Consider the following 21,746-nt stretch of genomic DNA (forward strand, 5'->3'; position numbering starts at 1 on the left):
GAAAAATAACTCAGGAGGTTAATTATTAAGCTAATCAGGGAGAGGCCAGAGAAAGGTGAAGCCCAATGCAAGAATATCCAAAAAAAATCATACAAGAAGTAAAGGGAGGAATATTCAAGGAAATTGATAGCTGAAGGAAAAAACAATAAAAAATTCAGGAAACCTTGGACATAATTTTAGAAATGTGAAATGCTCTGGAAAGTCTCCGCAATAGAATTGAAGAAGTAGAAGAAAAATTCAGGGCTCTAAGACAAGGTCTTTGAATTAACCCAATCCAACAAAGACAAAAATAAAATAAAATAAAATAAGAAGAAGAAAATATGAACAAAATCTCCAAGAAGTCTGGAATTATGTTAAATGACCAAACAAGAATAATCAGTGTTGTTGAAGAAGAAGAGAAACCTAAAAGTTTGGAAAACATATTTAGGGGAATAACTGAGAAAAGCTTTCCTGGCCTTGCTAGAGACCTAGACATCCAAATGCAAGAAGCACAAAGGACACCTGGGAAATTCATCTCAAAAAGATTGTTGCTTAGGCACATTTTCATCAGGTTATCTAACGTTAAGATGAAGGAAAGAATATTAAGAGCTGTGAGACAAAAGCACCAGGTAACCTATAAAACAAAACCTATCAGATTAACAGCAGATTTCTCAGCAGAAACTCTACAAGCTAGAAGGGATTGAGGACCTATCTTCAGCCTTCTCAAACAAAGCAATTATCAGCCAAGAATTTTGGATCCAGCAAAATTAAGCTTTACATATGAAGAAAAGATAGTCATTTTCAGACAAACAAATGCTGAGAGAATTTGCCATTATCAAGTCACCACTACAAAACAGCTAAAAGAGAGCTAAATCTTGAAACAAATTCTGAAAACACATCAAAACAGAACCTCTTTAAACCATAAATCTCATGGGACCTAAAAAACAAAAATACAATTTAAAAAACAAAAACAAAGTATACAGACAACAAATAGCATGATGAATGGAATGGTGCCTCACATCTCAATACTAACACTGAATGTAAATAGACTAAATGCTCCACTTAAATGACACAGAATTGCAGAATGAACAAGCATTCCCCAACCAACCATCTGCTGCCTTCAAGAGACTCACCTAACACATAAGGACTCACAAAAACTTAAGGTAAAGTGGTGGAAAAACACATTTCATGCAAATGGACACCAAAAGCAAGCAGGAGTTGCTACTCTTAAATCAGACAAAACAAACTTTAAGGCAACAGCAGTTAAAAAAGACAAAGATGGACATTATATAATGACAAAAAGCCTTGTCCAACAGGAAAATATCACAATTCTATACATATATGCACCTAACAGTGGAGCTCCCAAATTGATAAAACAATTACTAATAGATCTAAGAAATGAGATAGACAGCAACACAATAATAGTGGGAGAGTTTAATTCTCCACTGACAGCACTAGAAAGGTCACCTGGGTGTGGTGGCTCATGCCTGTAATCCCAGCACTTTGGGAGGCTAAGGCAGGCAGATCACCTGAGGTCAGGAGTTCAAGACCAGCCTGGTCAATATGGTGAAACTCCGTCTCTACAAAAGTAAAAAAATTATTTGGGCATGATGGCAGGTGCCGGTAATCCCAGCTACTTGGGAGGCTGAGGTGACAGAGTCACTTGAACTTGGGAGGTGGAGGTTGCAGTGGGCCAAGATCGTGCCATTGCACTCTAGCCTGGGTGAGAGAGCAGATTTCATCTAAAAAAAAAAAAGTCATCAAGACAGTATACAAAGAAACAATGTACTGAAACTATACACTGGAACAAATGCATCTCTCTCTCTCTCTCTCTCTCTCTCTCTCTCTCTCTATATATATATATATATATATATATGTAGATATAGATATATAGATATCTATATATATCTACCTGTGTCGAGGTGTAGTGTTACACACTTTATTTCAATTATTTAATTTGATTCTAACAATGAGATGGATAATATCCTCTTCATTTTACAGATGAGACAACTGAGCCTTAAAGGTTAAACAAATGATTTCCTAAGCTCATTCAGCCAATAAACGGTAGGGGACTGCTTGACTCTAGTCCAATTGATCCTCAAATCCATGACTTCTGCCACCATATTCACAGAAACAAGACGAGCTGAAAGTATAGCCTGACTCTTGAAACAGTCAAAGAATTGTGTATGTTTATGAAAGATATAGATATAGATATAGATATATAGATATATAGATATGTCTCTCTCTCTCGCTCTCTCTCTCTCTCTATATATATATATATAGAGAGAGAGAGAGAGAACATTTCATCCAACAACCACAGAATATACATTCTATTCAAAAGTGCATGGAACTTTCACCTAGACAGACCATATGATAGGCCACATAACGAGCCTTGATAAATTTAAGAAATTAAATTTAAGAAAATTAAATTTAAGAAAATTAAAATTCTATCAAGCACTCTCTCAGACCACAGTGGAATAAAACTGGAAATCAACTCCAAAAGGAACCCCCAAAATCATGCATATACATGGAAATTGAATAACCTGCTCCTGAATGATTATTGGGTCAAAAATGAAATTAAGATGAAAATTATAAAATTCTCCTAACTGAATGAAAAAGGGGACAAAATCTATCAAAACCTCTGGGACACAGCTAAGGTGGTGCAAAGAGGAAAGCTTATAGCTCTAAATGCCTACATCAAAGTCTGAAAGAGCACAGACAATCTAAGGTCGCACCTCAAGGAACTAGAGGAACAAAAACAAACCAAACCCAAACCCAGAAGAAGAAAGGAAATAACCAATATCAGAGCAGAACTAAATACAGTTGAAACAAAGAAAACAACACAAAAAATAAATTTAACAAAAAGCTGGTTCTTTGAAAAGATAAAGAAAATTGATAGACCATTAGCAAGATTAACCAAAAAAAGAAGAGAGAAAAGCCAAATAAGCCCAACAAGGAATGAAACAAGATACATTACAACTGACACCACAGAAATACAAAAGATCATTCAAGGCTACTATGAATACTTTTATGTGCATAAACTAGAAAACCTGTAAGAGATGGATAAATTCCTGGAAAGATACAACCCTCCTAGCTTAAATCAGGAAGAATTAGATATCCTGAACAAACCAATAACAAGCAACAAGATTGAAATGGTAATTTAAAAATTACAAACAAAAAAAAGTCCAGGACCAGACAGATTCACAGCAGAATTCTACCAGACATACAAAGAACAGTTGGTACCAATCCTATTGACACTATTTCACAAGATGGAGAAAGAGAAAACCCTTCCTTGGGTTTTCCTTCATTCTATGAACCCAGTATCATTTTAATGCCAAAACCAGGAAAGGATATAACCAAAAACAAACAAACAAAAAACTACAGACCAATATCCCTGATGAAAATAGATGCTAAAATCCTTAACAAAATACTAGCTAACTGAATCTGACAACATATCAACAAAGCATGATCAAGTGGGTTTCATACCAGGGATGCAGGGATGGTTTAACATTGCAAGTCAATAAATGTGATACACCACTTAAACAGAATTAAAAACAAAAATCACATGATCATCTCAATAGATGCAGAAAAAACATTTGACAAAATCCAGCATCCCTTTGTGATTAAAACTCTCAGCAAAATAGGCATACAAGGGACATACCTCAATGTAATAAAAGCCATCGATGACAAACCCACAGCCAACGTAATACTGCACGTGGAAGAGTTGAAACCATTTTCTCTGAGAACTGTAACAAGACAAGGATGCCCACTCTCACCACTCCTCTTCAACATAGTACTGGAAGTCCTAGCCAGAGCAATCAGACAAGAGAAAGAAATAAAGAGCATCCAAATCAGTAAAGAGGAAGGTCAAACTGTCACTGTTTGCTGATGACATAATTGTTTACTTAGAAAACCCTAAAGACTCCTCCAGAAAGCTTCTAGAACTGATAAAAGAATTCAGCAAAGTTTCTGGACACAAAATTAATGTGCACAAATTAGTAGCTCTTCTATATACCAACAGTGACCAAGCTGAGAATTAAGTCAGGAACTCAACCCCTTTTACAATAGCTGCAAAAAAAATTAAATGCTTAGGAATATGCCTAACAAAGGAGGTGAAAGCTCTCTACAAAGAAAACTACAAAACCCTGCTGAAAGAAATCATAGACAACACAAACAAATAGAATGACCTCCCATGCTCAGGGATGGGTAGAATCAATATTGTGAGAATGACCATACTGTCAAAAGCAATCTACAAATTCAACACAATCCCCATCCAAATACCACCATGATTCTTCAGAGTTAGAAAAACCTATTCTAAAATTCATATTAAACTGAAAAACAGCTCACATAGCCAAAGCAAGACTAACTAAAAAGAACAAATCTGGAGGCAACACATTACCTGATTTCAAACTGTACTATAAGAAGATAGTCACCAAAACAGCATGGTACTGGTATAAAAATAGGCACATAGACCAATGGAACAAAATAGAAAACCCAGAGATAAACCCAAATACTTACAGCCAACTGATCTTCAACAAAAAAAAAAACAAAAACATAATGTGGGGAAAGGATACTGTTTTCAACAAATGGTGCTGGGATAATTGGCTAGTCACATGTAGGAAAATAAAACTGGATCCTCGCCTCGCCTCTCACCTTATACAAAAATCAACTCAAGATGGATTAAGGACTTAAATCTAAGACCTGAAACTAGAACATTGAAAAAAAACCCTTCTAGACATTGGCTTAGGCAGGACTTCATGACCAAGAACCCAAAAGCAAATGCAATAAAACAAAGATAAATTGCTGGGACTTAATTTAACTAAAGAGCCTTTGCATGGCAAAAGTAAAGTCAGCAGAGTAAATAGAAAACCCACAGAGTGGGAAAAAATCTTTACAATCTATACATCTGACAAAGAACTGATATTCAAAATCTACAATGAACTCAAAAAATGCAACAAGAAAAAAAAAGAAACAATCCTTCCAAAAAGTGGGCTAGGACATGAATACACAATTATCAAAAGAAGATATATAAATGGCTAACAAACATATGGAAAAAATGCTCAACATCACTAATGATCAGGAAAATGCAAATCAAAACCACAATGTGATACCACCTTACTCCTGCAAGAATGGCTGTAATCAAGAAATCAAAAAATAGTAGATGTTGGTATGGATTCAATGAACAAAGAACACTTCTACACTGTGGGTGGGAATGTAAACTAGTACAACCACTATGGAAATCAGTGTGGAGATTCCTTAAATAACTAAAAGTAGAACTACCATTTGATCCAGCAATTCCACAACTGGGTACCCAGAAAAAAAGAAGTCATTATATGAGAAAGATACCTGCACATGCATGTTTATAGCGGCACAATTCACAATTACAAAATCGTGCCCAAATGCCCATCAATTGAGTGGATTAAGAAACTGTGGTATACGTATATGATGGGAATACTACTCAGCCTTAAAAAGGAATGAATGAATGGCATTCTCAGCGACCTGGTTGAGATTGGAGACTATTATTCTAAGTGAAGTAACTCAGGAATGGAAAACCAAACATCATATATTCTCACTAATAAGTGGAAGCTATGTTATAAGGATGCAAAGACATAAGAATAATATAATGGACTTTGGGGATTCAGGGAGAAAGGGTAGAAAGGGGGTAAGGGATAAAAGATTACCAATAGGGTCCAGTGTATACTGTTCAGGTGATGGGTGCACCAGACTCTCACAAATCACCACTAAAGAACTTACTTATAGGGGAACATCACACTCTGGGGACTGTTGTGGGGTTGCGGGGGGAGGAGGGATAGCATTAGGAGATATACCTAATGCTAAATGGCGAGTTAATGGGTGCAGCACACCAGCATGGCACATGTATACATATGTAACTAACCTGCACATTGTGCACATGTACCCTAAAACTTAAAGTATAATAATAAAAACAACAACAACAACAAAAAAAAGCTGATTGTCATGGGAAAAAAAAAAAAAAAAAAGAAGAACTTACTTATGTAACCAAACACCACCTGTTCCCCAATAACCTTTGGAAATAAAAACAATTTTTAAAAAATGCCAGTCTCAGCACGTGCAGTTTCAGCTGTGCTTCAGAGACCTGAATTCCTTTGATTCGTGGTCCAGCTAAAATTAAATTAAATTAAATTTTAAAATGTCAACGTTTTCAAAGGAAGTACAATAAGCTTGAAAATATTTTAGATAAAAATATTTTTGTAAATTTTACAGGTTAAGGCCGGGTGCGGTGGCTCACGCCTGTAATCCCAGCACTTTGGGAAGCTGAGGAGAGCGAATCACAAAGTCGGGAGATCGAGACCATCCTGGCTAACATGGTGAAACCCCGTCTCTACTAAAAATACAAAAAAAGAAAAAAAGAAAAAAAAATTAGCCGGGCATGGCAGCGGGCGCCTATAGTCCCAGTTACTTGGGAGGTTGAGGCAGGAGAATGGCATGAACCTGGGAGGCTGAGCTTGCAGTGAGCCGAGATTGCACTACTGCACTCCAGCCTGTGTGACAGAGCGAGACTCCATCTCAAAAATAAAAATAAAAAAAATTATGGGTTAATGTGGTATAAGACTAAAATAATTAGTAGAGCACATCTGAAACACTTCAGATTACAAATATTTAGTCTTTTTAGGACACAGTTTTAAAAATTAATCACTATTTTTATGAATAAAAGACTTTTTGAATTGTAAAACTTTATTTTCCACATGTCAACATTCTTATTAACACAGCTTGATTGAAAAAATTCTGACCATAAGCATGTTGATTATTTCCCTTTGGAACTGGTGAAATCAGAAAAATAAAATATTTATTTTGCATACATAGCATCAAAAATATTCACTTAATGTGGACTTCTGTGTGTATATTAAAAGGCTTTCTTCTGGCCTGGCGCGGTGGCTCATGCCTGTAATCCCAGCACTTTGGGGGGCTGAGGCGGGCAGATCACCTGAGGTCGGGAGTTTGAGACCAGCCTTACTAACATGGAGAAATCCTGTCTCTACTAAAAATACAAAATTAGCCGGGCATGGTGGCACATGTCTGTAATCCCAGCTACTCGAGGAGGCTGAGACAGGAGAATTACTTGAACCCAGGAGGAAGACGGAGTATTTATTAGAAAGAGAGAAAAGGGATTGATTACAGATGTTAGTAGCAAATATAATTTATTGTGATTGGAACTAAATGTTACCAAAAAATTTAGGTTGTATGTGAAATTCTTCGATAAATTTTATGGACTTCAATAGGTCACAGAAAATCTTACTGTGCTCTTCTTTCTTTTACAGCACAAAGTTGGCTGGGCGCAGTGGTTCATGTCTGTAATCCCAGCACTTTGGAAGGCTGGGGTGGGTGGATCACTGTCATTATTTCTAGGTGACATAATGTAACAATTTACATGATGTGGCTGTAGAAACTGGAAATGTCCTGGTTGACTCTGCTTTACTTCTTGCCTTCCTATTTTAGAGAAACAAAGCAGCACAAGAAAGGCCAGAAAGGACACACCTTGATTGCAAACACACTGGCGTCTTTCTAGGGAGAATATATGGGTGATAATATTAATTTGAAATTTATAGCATCTTTTGTAGAAGTACGGACATCTATATGGCAAATAATAAATACAAGTAAAAATTTAACACTGCGATAGAATCAGGAAAGTTTGCTAAAAATACCTTCTGATCCATTATTCCTTTATTCACTAGTATGGTTGTGATGGAATGGTTTTTGCAGTGTGGTCTTAAATAGCCAACACTCTGTTTCATCATCCTTGCGCTACGGTCACAAGATTTTTTTTTTTTTTTTTTTTTTTTTTTTGACATGGAGTCTCACTCTGTTGCCCAGGCTGAAGTGCAGTGGCATGATCTCGGCTAACTGCAACCTCTGCCTCCTGGGTTCAAGCGATTCTCCTGCCTCAGCCTCCCGAGTAGCTGGGACTACAGGTGTGCACCACCACGCCCAGCTAATTTGTATCTTTTTAGTAGAGACAGGGTTTCACCATGTTGGCCAGGATGGTCTCCATCTCTTGACCTCATGATCTGCCTGCCTCGGCCTTCCAAAGTGCTAGGATTACAGGCATAAGCCACTGCACCTGGCCACTTTTTTCTTTAGAAAAATACTTTATTTTCCTAATTCAGAAATTTAACATAATTTTCAGTCTCACATTTTCAAAAATGGTTTATTCTAAAAGAAGTATGATTAAACAATTCAGCATTTTTTTCCAAAAAAAAGAGTAAAAAGTTAACTTTATACTCTAGTGTAGTTAATAAGTAAAAAACAAAGATGTAGAGTCATTTATTTTAGCTGCACACTTGGAAATAAAACACTTCTTTGCCTATAGGCTGAGAGCTTTCAAAGATGCTAGCTTATAGAATGTGGGGAGACCTAGTATTAAAACATTCAACCCTATGCTCAAAGGGAACATAATTTTGTATCTTCTTTGACTCCTAATTCCAACTATTAACCCAGAACTAGAGAAATGTAACATTTCTTTATAGCACAAAATATTTTATTATTTTTATTTCAGATTCAAGAAGTATAGGTGAAGATGTGTAACATAGGCATACTGCATGATGTTAAGGTTTGGGCACTTGATAACTCCATTACCCCAGTAGTGTACATCATACTTGATAGGTAGTTTTTCAATGTTTCTCTCCTTTCTTTTTTTACTTTTAGAACTCTGCATTTATTGTTTTCGTCTTTGTTTCCATGTTCGTTTTTTTTTAATTAATTAATTAATTTATTTATTATTATACTTTAGGTTTTAGGGTACATGTGCGCAATGTGCAGGTTAGTTACATATGTATACATGTGCCATGCTGGTGTGCTGCACCCACTAACTCGTCATCTAGCATTAGGTATATCTACCAACGCTATCCCTCCCCTCTCCCCCGTTTCCATGTTAACCCAATGTTTAGCACCCACTCACAAGTGAGAACATGTGGTATATGACATACTTATAGACAATGCAATACTATCCAGCCACAGAAAAGAAATAGTGTTTTTTGCAGCAACATGGATGCATCAGAAGTAATGTTCTTTGCAGCAATATGGATGTTAATTTTCTCATTATAAGCAAATTAAAAAAGAAAATTAATCTAAAGGCCGGGCGTGGTAGCTCATGCCTGTAATCCAAACATTTTGGGAGACCGAGGTGGGCGGATCACGAGGTCAAGAGATTGAGACCATCCTGGCCAACATGGTGAAACCCCATCACTACTAAAAATACAAAAATTAGCTGGGCGTGGTGGTGCATGCCTGTAGTCCCAGATACTTGGGAGGCTGAAACAGGAGAATTGCTTGAACAGGGGAGGTGGAGGTTGCAGTGAGCTGAGATCGCACCACTGCACTCCAGCCTGGTGACAGAGGGAGACTCCATCTCAAAAGAAAAAAAGAAAAAGGAAATTAATCTAAAATTCATGAGTACCTGGTTAAATTGTAGATATTTGCTATGGTGAATAGTGCTACAGTAAACATGTCAGTGCAAGTCTTTTTTCTAAAATTATTTTCCCTTGGGCATATACTCAGTAATTGGGTTGATGGGCTAAATGGCAATTCTATTTTAAGTTCTTTGAGAAATCTTCAAACTGTGTTCCATAGAGGCTGAATTTATTTTCATTTCCATCAACAGTGTAAAAAGACAACCTTTTTTTCCACAACTTGAATATCTGTCACTTTCTGGCTTTTAATAAGTCATTCTAACTAGCATGAGATAGTATCACATTGTTATTTTGACTTACGTTTCTCTGATGACTAGGGATGTTGAGCATTTTTCTTAGTATGTTTATTGGCAGCTTTTATGTCTTTCTTTGAGAAATAGCTTTTCATATTATTGGTATTTTTTTAATAAAATTTCTGATGGATTCTATATATTAATACTTTGTTGTATGTAGTTTGCAAATATTTTATTTTATACTACAGGTTGTCTAATTTGTCAATAGTTTCTTTTGCTATGCAGCTATTTAGTTTAATTAGGTGCCAATTTCCAAGTTTTTTCCATTGAATTTACTTTTAAGGTGTTATAAATTATTTCCAGAGAGCAGTGTCTAGAAGAGTAATTTCTAATTGGTCTTCTAGAATTTTTATATATTAAAGTCTCACAGTTATTAATCTATCTTGTTTTATATATGAGAGGTAGGGTTTCAGTTTTCTTCTTTTGCATTTGACTAACAAGTTTTCCCAATACTATTTATTAGATAGGTAGTTATTTCCTTTTTATTTCTATTAACTTTGTCAAAAATAAGTTGGGGGAAGGAGTGGTGGCTCCTGCCTGTAATCCCAGCACTTCAGGGGCCAAGGTGAGCAGATCACTTGAGTTCAAGTGTTTGAGACCAGCCTGGCCGACATGGTGAAACCCCACCTCTACTAAAAATACAAAAGTTGGCCAGGCATGGTGGTGCATATCTGTAATCACAGCTACTCGGGAGGCTGAGGCATGAGAATTGCTTGAACCCAGGAGTCTGAAGTTGCAGTGATCTGGGGATTGTTCCACAACACTCCCTCAAAAAAAAAAAAGGTTTGTTGTATAGGAGTGTAGCTTTATTTCAGGGCTCTCTCTCTGTTCCATTGGTCCATATGTATATTTTTATACCAGAACGATGTCATATTGGTTACTGTAGCTTCTGGTAAAGTTTGAAGTCAGGTAATGTGAGGCATCCAGTTTTCTTAACGTTGCCTTGGCTATTTAGGCTTGTTTTTCTATACATTTTAGAAGATTTTTTTTTTAATTCTATAAAAATGGCATTAAGGGTTTGATAGAAATAGCACTTAATTTGTAGGTTTTAGGCAGCACGAACATTTAAATTATATTGATTCTTCAAATCCATGAGCATAAAATGCTTTTCCATTTACTTGTGTTTTCTGATTTCTTTCAGCAGTGTATTGTTGTACTCCTTGTAGAGATATTTTACCTCTTTGATTTAATGTATATATATTTTTTGTCTGTGGCTATCATAAACTGTGTTCTTGATTTTGTTCTCAGCTTGAATGTTATTAGTGTAAAAAATGCCACTGATTTTCGTATGTTGATTTTGTATCATGAGACATTGCTGAAGTCATTTTTTAGGCTTACGAGTCTTTTGGTGAAATCTTTAAAGTTTCCCGGGTAGAGAATTATATCTTCTGTGAAGATAATTTGACTTCCTATTTTTCTATTTAGATGCCTTTTATTTATTTGTTTGATTGCACTGGCTAGGACTTCCAGAACTATGTTGAATAGGAGTGTGAGTGTTGAGTGAATATTGTTATTTTTATGGAGAATGCATCCAGCTTTCATCTGTTAAGTATGATGTTAAATGACGATTTGTTATGGGTGACTCATTATTTTGAAGTGTTTCTTCAATGTCTAGTTTGTTGAGATTTTTATGAATATTGAATTTTCTTGAATGCTTTTTCTGCATGTTTTGATAATTACATAATTTTTGCTTTTAATCATCTTTACAAGGTGAATTTCACTTACTGACTGCATATCATAAAACATTCTTGCATTCATAAAGCCCACATGATTGTGGAAAATAACTTTTTTATTTGCTTGTGAACTCGGCTTGCTAGTGTTTCATGGAGGATGTTTCAATGTTCATCAAGAATATTTGCCTGCAGTTTTTTTTTGTGTCTTCACTAGATTTTGGTATTAGGATGATACTTGTTTCATATAATGAATTAGAAATAAATTCCACTTTGATTTTTTATATATATTCAGTAGAATTAGTACCAGTTCATCTTTTTTTTTTTTTTTTTGACGGAGTCTTGCTCTGTCGCCCAGGCTGGAGTGTAGTGGTGCGATCTCAGCTCACTGCAACCTACCCGTACTGGGCTCAAGCAATTCTCCTGTCTCAGCCTCCTGGGTAGCTGGGACTACAGGTGCCCACCACCAACACACTCAACTAATTTTAGTATTTTTAGTAGAGACAGGGTTTCACCATATTGGCCAGGCTGGTCTTGAACTCCTGCCCTTGTGATCTGCCCACCTCAACCTCCCAGAGTGTTTTTGTTTGAGGCAGAGTCTCGCTTTGTCGCCCAGGCTGGAGTGCAGTGGCATGCATGATCTTGGCTCACTGCAACCTCCACCTCCTGTGTTCAAGTGATTCTCCTACCTCAGCCTCCTGAGTAGCTAGGATTACAGGCACACACCACCATGCCCAGTTAATTTTCGTATTTTTGATAAAGACAGGGTTTCATCATGTTGCCCAGGCTGGTCTCGAATTCCTGACCTCAGGTGATCCGCCTGCTTCGGCCTCCCAAAGTGCTGGGATTACAGGCATGAGCCACCATGCCCGGCCCATCTTTTTTATATGTGGTGAAATTTGGCTGTGAATGTATCTGATTCAGGGCTAATTATGTTTTTTTATTACTAATTCAATTTCATTATACATTTTTCTCTGTTCTACATTTTTGTTTCTTAATGGTTCAATTTTGGGAGATTGCGTGTATCCAGTTTATTTTCTCTAAATTTTTTAGTTTTCATGCATAGAGATGTCCATAGTAGTCTCTGAAGATGTTTTATATTTATGTGGGATTAGCTTTCACATGTTTAACATTTAAATACATGCAGAATAAAAGTTTGACAAAAGTCATATTCCCTCATGATAAATATGTGAATAAATTAGGTATAGGGCAAATGCATTAAGCCAATAAATGCCACATATAACAAAAATTGCACAGCTAACAACATAGTAGATGGAGAAATGTTGTGAGCTTTTACTCTAAGAGCTAGAATAACACAAGGATTCCCACTTTCTTCAGTCTTACTAAACAGAGTACTAAATGTCCATGGCAGAGAAATTGGAAAATAAAATCAAAGGCATCCATATTGGAAAAAAATTAAATTATTGCTGCTTGCAGATGACATCTTAAGTATAGAAAAGTCTAAGACTTTACTGAGAACCACTAGAATAAACAAATTTATTAAACTGGCAGAATATAAAATCAACATACAAAATTAGTAGCATTTCTATACACTAATGATTAACTATCTGAAAATGAAATTAAAAACCAATTCCATCTACAATAACTAGTTACTAGACTTTGAATTAAATTTAACTAAAAAGTTGAAACATGTTACATTATAGGATAAAGAATCTTAAAGAAATTAAATAATACACAAATGAAAAAATTACAAATATTTGCAAAAACTACCAAAGTACCAGTGACACACTAAATAGAAAATTTTAAATATATATCTAAAATTTTATATATATCTAAAATTTATATGGTACCGCAAAATACCTGAATAGCCAAAACAACTAAGAAAAAAAAGACTGAAATTATCACCCAAACTGACTTAGAAATATACTACAAAGCTATAGTAATCAAAATGGTATGCCACTTGAATAAAAATAAACATACACAAATGAAGCAGAAAAGAGCAGAAACATATTCATGCATTTATAGCTAAATGATTTTAGAAATAGGTGACAGTTTCTTAGGGAAAGGACAGTATCTTCAATAAATGGTGTTGAGAAAACTATATAGCCACATGAAGAGCAATAAAACAAGATCTGCATATCACATCATATATATAAATCAACCCAAAATAAATTAGATACTTAACTGTAAGGCTTGAAACTGGAATTACTACAAAAAAATATAGGGTGAAAGCCCTATAACATTGATCTGGACAGTGACTTTTTTGCTGTAATCTCAAAACCCCAGGAAAATAAAGGAAAAACAGATGAGTCATATTACTTCAAATTAAAAAGTTGCTGCACAGAATTCTCATACAATTAACAGGATTAGACAACTAAAGAATCAGAGAAAATATAGGCAAATCATACATGAGACAAGTTTTTTGTTGTATACTAAAATTACTACACCAAAAAAAAACTTAAAAATGAGCAAAAGGTTTGAATATTTTTCAAGACATACATATTGCCAAGCTATAAATAAAAAATGCTCAATATCAATTATCAGAAAAGGAAAGCAAAAAAAAATTACTATGAGATATCAACTCACTCCTGTTAGAATGACTCTTATTAAAAAGAAAAAGTGTAGTAAAGCTGTGCAGAAAAGGGAATGCTTGCACACTGTTGGGGTGAATGTAAATGAGGACAGCCATTATGAAAAACAAAATAGAGATATCTCAAAAAATTTAAAATCAAACTATCTAATGCAGCAAGTGCAATATTGGATACATACCCAAAACAAAATCGGAATGAAGAAACATTTGCAACTCTATGTTGTTTGCAACACTCTTCACAATGGCCAAAACATAAAATCAGTGGTTCAACATCTAATTAGTACATAAAGACAATGTGGTATACATACACAACAAAATACTATTCATCTTTAAAAAAGAAAATGTAGTTTTCAATTACATGATTAATCTGGAGGACATTAGTTGAAGTAAGGCATAGATATTACTTTATAATTTCACTTACAGATGGATTCTAAAAAAACTTAATCTCATTGAAGTAGAGAGTAACATAGTGACCACCAGATGCCAAGGTATTCAGAAAGGGAAGCTTGAAAATAAATCTGTCAAATAATACATAATTATAGTTGGGCAGGAGAAATAAGTTCAAACAATATGTTCTACAGCATAGTGACTATAGTTCATAATAATGTATTTGCATTTTTTAAAAAAATTAAGACAATATCATGTGCTCTCACCACCAAGAGTTAACTATGTGAAGCATTACCTAAAATTAAGCATTTGACAATGTACATATACTTCAAAATGTAATGTTTTACAAAATAAATACACATTTATTTATTACAGATGGTAATGGTATGAAAGACACTAAAAGGGCAGGTGTTCGGGCTGGGCACAGTGGCTCACACCTGTAATCCCAGCACTTTGGGAGGCTGAGGTGGGCAAATCATGAGGTCAAGAGATCGAGACCATCCTGGCCAACATGGTGAAATCCCGCCTCTACCGAAAAGGCAAAAAACTTAGCTGGGTGTGGTGGCACATGCCTATAGTCCCAGCCACTCAGGAGGCTGAGGCAGGAGAATCGCTTGAACTAGGGAGGTGGAGGTTGCAGCGAGCCGAGATTGTGCCACTGCACTCCAGCCTGGTGATGGAGCAAGACTTCGTCTCAAAACAAAACAAAAAAACTTACATTGATAAGCAAACTCTCCAGTTAAAATCAATTTTTCTTTCTTTTTTTGAGACAGTCTCGCCTTGTCGCCTAGGCTGGAGTGCAATGGTGCAATCTCAGCTCACTGCTACCTCCGCCTCCTGGGTTCAAGCGATTATCCTGCCCTAGCCGCCTGAGTAGCTGGGATTACAGGTGCATGCCACCGCACCTGGCTATTTTGTATCTTTAGTAGAGACAGGGTTTCACCATATTGGCCAGGCCGGTCTCAAACTCCTGACCTCATGATCTGCCCGCCTCGGCCTTCCAACGTGCTGGGATTACAGGTGTGAGCCATCGCACCTGACCAAAAAAACAATTTTTCAAGTGCATTAAAAATACCAACTTTCTCATCAAAACCTACAAAATAGCATGTGAAATGACATGGCATTTAAAAAAAAAAAGTGAGAAAATTGTAGCTATAAAACAGAAAAAAAGAAGTGCTCTGATGCCATACATAGTTGGAAAACACATAAGAAACAAAACTGAAGATAACTGGAAAATAAAACAAGCAGAATTTTGCTTTATATTCAGCAAGATTTAGGTTTGCTGCTTAAAAAAAGATCCTCTCCACATAAAGAAGCAATGTTTTTTCTTTGTCATTTATATTTTACATCTCTGACTTAAAGTTACAAACTAACTCTAGCAGGAATATTTACAGATTATAAAACATCTGTTATTCAGCAAGCACTGTCATGTTTTTTGCTACATTTATATATTAAAACATTCTCATGACTTATGAAGCCTCCTTAGTACTTACCTGAATGTTATGGGAAGTCAGGGACCCTGAACAGAGGGCTGGAGCCGTGGCAGAGGAACATAAATTGTGAAGATTTCATCTTAATATGGACATTTATCAGTTCTCAAATAATACTTTTGTAATTTCTTATGCCTGTCTTTAATCTCTTAATCCTGTTATTTTCATAAACTGAGGATGTACATCACCTCAGGACCACTGTGATAATTGTGTTAACTGTACAGATTGATTGTAAAACGTGTGTTTGAAAAATATGAAATCAGTGCACCTTGAAAAACAACAGAATAGCGACTTTTACGGAACAAGGGAAGACAACCATAAGGTCTGACTGCCTGCGGGGTCGGGCAAAAAGAGCCATATTTTTCTTCTTGCAGAGGGCCTATAAATGGACGTGCAAGTAGGAAATATATCACTAAATTCTTTTCCTAGCAAGTAATATTAATACTCTGGGAAAAGAATGTGTTCCTGGGGGATGTCTATAAATGGCTGCTCTGGGAATGTCTGTCTTGTACAGTTCAGATAAGGACTGAGATAAGCCCTGGTCTCCTGCAGAACCCTCAGGCTTACTAGGGTTGGGAAAACTCAACCCTGGTAAATTTGTGGTCAGACCAGTTCTCTGCTCTCGAACCCTGTTTTCAGTTGTTTGTTTATCAAGACAATACATGCACTACTGAACATAGACCCTTATCAGTGGTTCTGCTTTTGCCCTTTGCCCTGTGATCTTTGTTGGACCCTTATCAGTGGTTCTGCTTTTGCCCTTTGATCTTTGTTGGACCCTTATTAGTGGTTCTGCATTTGCCCTTTGCCCTGTTCCCTCAGAAATATGTGATCTTTGTTAGACCCTTATCAGTGGTTCTACTTTTTGCTCTTTGAAGCATGTGATCTTTGTACCTACTCTGTTCTTACACCCCCTCCCCTTTGGAAACCCTTAATAAAAACTTGCTGGTCGGAGACTCAGGTGGGCATCATGATCCTACCGTGTGTGATGTCACCCCTGGCAGCCCAGCTGTAAAATTCCTTTCTTTGTCTCTCTTTATTTCTCAGCCGGCCAACACTTATGGAAAATAGAATGAACCTACGTTGACATATTGGGGGCGGGGTCCCCGAATACCTGAAACTGGCTCAATCAACAAATAAATTTACTTCTGTCAATTATAAAAAGTGAAAGGAATAATAACTTAAATAGGCTTATATAAGGTTCTTCAATTAAAAGAACAAAATAGAATGTTTTAATTCAATAAAACAATACACTAATTGTGGAACTACATCTAAAAATTATTTTGCGTGCCCTACTAAATTTTATAAAAATAGCTTATATCTTTGACCACTTCACATAATGAAAACCTCATAAACTATAAAAGAAAAAAAATTATAAGAAACAAAAAAATGTGGGCTAGGCATGAGTACCAATCAAGTAAAAACAAAATTTGCATAAGGAGATTTTGAACCCATAAGCCATACTATTTTACAGTAATTCAGTAGAAAGAGTATAGATTTGCTTTCCGCATTTTTGAGGTTTATAGTTTTCTAGTAAATTAGTTACCTTCCTAAAATGTTTTGTTCCAATATTGCTCTTTTCTTCTGAAAATAGGTACAAATTTATACTCACACAAACATGCTTACTTACTCCATAATTTTCTTACACCTAGGGTTTAGCTTAAGAGTAATGTATATATTTAACTTTATGTAAATCAAAACTAACAAGTCTGTATGTGTTTGCAGGCAGAGAAGCAACATGTTCAAAAATACATATAACAATTTTTTAATGCTTATTTAGGACTCAATGTGTGGACTTTATTTATACTTCTATATAATTTTTAGCGTAACCATAAAAATAGCCCTGTAGTCAATAACAATTGTACATTAAAAAAACTAAAACTGTAGAACTGGTTTATAATACAAAGGATAAATGCTGGAGATGATGGATACTTAATTTTTCCTGATGTAATTATTACATATGTCTGTATCAAAATGTGCTATATATGGCATAAATATACAATGTATCCACAAAAATTAAAAAGTATAAACTTAAATGAGAAATAAATATTTAACCTATGGGACCAACATTCTTTAACCTCCTTGCAGTTTAAAGTCACTGGCAAAAGGGATTACTAGAACTGTTAGTCCATTATGTTACCAAATAGTATGTTACCATCTTTTGCCTACACCCTTGAGTAAAGTGAAATAGGTTAAAGTTAGTGGCATAATAACTTTATTAAATGCACAATTTTATAAATGTTAAATAAAATTTTAATAAAATAAGTTCACACATAACTTAAAATTTTAAGAATGTACATTTTATTACATAAAAGTACAATTAGTAAAATAATTTACTAATTTTAACTGAAATTTAAAATCTTTTTTCTCACTATAATGCAGAATATTACTCTGAACACCTATCTCATGTGTCACTTATATTAACAAAAAGAGCCTCTCCACTTAGATTTTTATCATGTGTTTTACATTTTCATGTCCTTACCCTTCCATAAAAGATCATAATGCCCAACTAATAAAAAAAATTCTCCTATCGCTGATGCAGCAACAATTAGTCACAAGTTGAATACAATAGAAATGAACAAGAGTTTTGAATTTTGAGAGTTGAATTACATTATTCATGTTGCAAATAATCTGTATTTTTAAGGAAAAAGGTATACTTTCAATGTAATTATAACTTTTCAAAAAATCTTCTACACCTTTTAAAGTTATACACAAATAATTTATCTAACAACTTTAGTTCTGGATTCTTTTTTATACTCAGGACTCTGATTTACTGTAATGTCTGAAGTGTCAGTGCCTTAGACATTTCTACTGTGAGTTATCAGATATTTACATAGACTTAATTTTAGAATAGTTTTATATTTACTGCATCTGCAAAAAAATGTATATATAGAGAGAGAGAAGAAGAGAGAGGAGAGAGAGGAGAGAGGAGAGAGAGAGGAGAGAGAGAGAGAGAGAGGAGAGAGAGAGAGAGGAGAGAGAGAGAGAGAGGAGAGAGAGAGAGAGAGAGAGCTGGAGTTTCACTCTTGTTGCCCAGGCTAGAGTGCAATGGCATGATCTTGACTCACTGCAACCTCTGCCCCCCGGGTTCAAGCAATTCTCCTGCCTCACCCTCCTGAGTAGCTGGAATTACAGGCAATCACCACCATGCCTGGCTAATTTTTGTATTTTTAGTAGAGACAGGGTTTCGCTATGTTGACCAGGCTGGTCTCGAACACCTGACCTCAGGTGATCTATCCGCCTCAGCCTCCCAAAGTGCTGGGATTACAGGCGTGAGCCACTGTGCCCAGCCTGCAGAAATATATTTTAGTACTAACTCTCTGGTGTTTTCTAAAGCTATAGCTTTTGAAAAAATGTGTTTTTCTAAATGTATTACATTTGCAGAGTTTTTCTCCCAGACAGATTCACTGATGTTGAAAAAACTCTGAGCAACTGCTTCAGGGTTTTTCTCTAGTACAAAATGTATATGATAAGATTTGTGATACCAGTAAATGTACTACAACCCTCTTTATGTTTGTAATCTTTGTCTTCAAAACGAATACTCTTCTTCACTTTAAAGGCTTATATTTTCTTAAAATCTTTAGACAGTAATTGCATTTATAATGCTTTTATTAAGTACCAACATTCTGTTATTAAGATGTCAACAGATATTAATGGCTATTTTACATTCTTTGTATTTGTACAATTTTTCTTAAGTATAAATGCTTTCCTGTGCAATAAGGTTTGAGCCTTAATTAACAGTATTGCCAAATTCTTCACACTTGTAGTTTTCTCCAGTATGAATTATCTTACATACAATGAAGTGTGAAAACCATTTAAAGACTTTGACACATTCTTTACATTTCTAGAATTTTTCACCAGTATGATTTCCTTTATAATTAGAAAAGTTTGAGGTGTTGTCAAAATCATTGTCACACATTCCAGTTTTGTAGTTTCTCTCCAGTATGTATTTTTTTATGTTTAGTAAGGTTTGCAGATTGGTTAAAAGCTTTGTCACATCTCTCACATTTATAGGGTTTCTCTCCAGTATGAATTATCTTATGTTCAGTAAGTTTTGAGGATCGGCTAAAAGCTTTGCCACATTCTTCACATTTGTAGGGTTTCTCCCCAGTATGAATTCTCTTATGTGTAGTAAGGGATGAGGAGTGTTTAAAAGCTTTGCCACATTCTTCACACTTGTAGGGTATCTCTCCAGAATGAATTTTCTTATGTTCAGTAAGTTTTGAGGATTGGATAAAAGCTTTGCCACATTCTTCACATTTGTAGGGTTTCTTTCCAGTATGAAGTTTCTTATGTTCAGTAAGTTTTGAGGATCGGTTAAAAGCTTTGCCACACTCTTCACATATGTAGGGTTTCTCTCCAGTGTGAATTCTCTTATGTGTAGTAAGGGCTGAGGAGTGTTTAAAAGCTTTGCCACATTCTTTACATTTGTAGGGTTTCTCTTCGGTATGAATTTTCCTATGTTCCGTAAGATTTGAGGATCGGTTAAAAGCTTTGCCACATTCCTCACATTTGTAGGGTTGCTCTCCAGTATGAATGTTTTTATGTTCAGTAAGTTTTGAGGATCGGTTAAAAGCTTTTCCACATTCTTCACATTTGTAGGGCTTCTCTCCAGTATGAATTCTCTTATGTGTAGTAAGGGTTGAGGATTGGGTAAAAGCCTTGCCACATTCTTCACATATGTAGGGTTGCTCTCCAGTGTGAATTTTTTTATGTGTAGTAAGATTTGAGAATTGGTTAAAGGCTTTGCCACATTCTTCACATTTGTAGGGTTTCTCTCCTGTATGAATTATCTTATGTGTAGTAAGGTGTGAGGACTGGTTAAAGGCTTTGCCACATTCTTCACATTTGTATGGTTTCTCTCGAGTATAATCTTTTTTATATTCAGTAAGGTTTGAGAATTGGCTAAAAGTTCTGTCACATTCTTGACATTTGTAGAGTTTCTCACAAGTATAAATTCTTTTATGTTTAGTAAGCTTTGAAGATTGGTTAAAAGCTTTTTCACATTCTTCATATTTGCAGAAATTCACCTTGGTATAATTTCTTTCATGTCGAGTTAGGTGTGAAAGCATGCAAAATGATTTGCCACATTCTTTACATTTGAAAGGTTTATTTTCCACATGTTTTATCTTACGTCTATCTGAATGTGAAAATTTATTAAAGACTTTCACATATTTATCACACTGAAACATTTTGCTTTGTGTAGTTGGTAAACATTGGTTAAGACCATTATAACCTCCCTTGTGCACCTTACATTCATCCACACTTTTACAGCCTTTTAACTGAAAATTATCATTTCCACATTTTTCATATCTTCTCAGTGTCACTTTTTCAAAAGAATCTTTTATGTTCTGCTCTGGCCAAAACTCTTGGGCAAAATGAGAACACATTACTGAAAGAAATAAAAATAACACATTACTTTACAGACTCAGATAAATATACTTTCCAAACCTAACTTATAAAATTACACAAACTACATAAGCAAGATGGCACCACAGGCCATAATTAAGTGTATGCATTGCCCCAGGTGAGCACAATGCAAAGAGCCGCATAGAAAAAAAAAAATTCTGTCACATTTACCCAACACAGCTTTTTCTACTCCCCAACATAACATAATGTTTTTAGAAGTAAATTACAGCCAGGTGCAGTGACTCACACCTGTACTCCCAGCACTTTAGGAGGCTGAGGCGGGCGGATCACGAGGTCAGGAGTTCAAGACCAGCCTGGCCAACATAGTGAAACCGCATCTCTACTAAAAATAGAAAAAAAAATTAGCTGGGCATGGTGGCAGGAGCCTGTAGTCCCAGCTAATTGGGAGGCTAAGGCAGGAGAACCGCTTGAACCCAGGAGGCTAAGGTTGCAGTGGGCGGAGATTGCACCATTATACTCCAGCCTGGGTGACAAAGCAAGACTCTGTCTCAAAAAAAAAAAAA

At 35.6% G+C, this 21,746-nt stretch overlaps 1 protein-coding gene across 1 annotated transcript in view; it reads right to left on the reverse strand.

Moving 5' to 3' along the window:
* Positions 1-18,043: 18,043 nt before the first annotated feature.
* Positions 18,044-21,746, reverse strand: part of LOC129020612 (zinc finger protein 675-like) — a 33,659-nt gene continuing 29,956 nt past the window's right edge. Inside the window, 2 exon segments of the mRNA XM_054465198.2 lie at positions 18,044-19,745; positions 19,747-21,205. Of these exon segments, the coding sequence (XP_054321173.2) occupies positions 19,658-19,745; positions 19,747-21,205 (1,547 nt within the window). The 3' untranslated portion in view covers positions 18,044-19,657.

Source organism: Pongo pygmaeus, chromosome 20 (assembly GCF_028885625.2).
Source record: "Pongo pygmaeus isolate AG05252 chromosome 20, NHGRI_mPonPyg2-v2.0_pri, whole genome shotgun sequence".
In the NCBI taxonomy this organism is placed as follows: domain Eukaryota; kingdom Metazoa; phylum Chordata; class Mammalia; order Primates; family Hominidae; genus Pongo; species Pongo pygmaeus.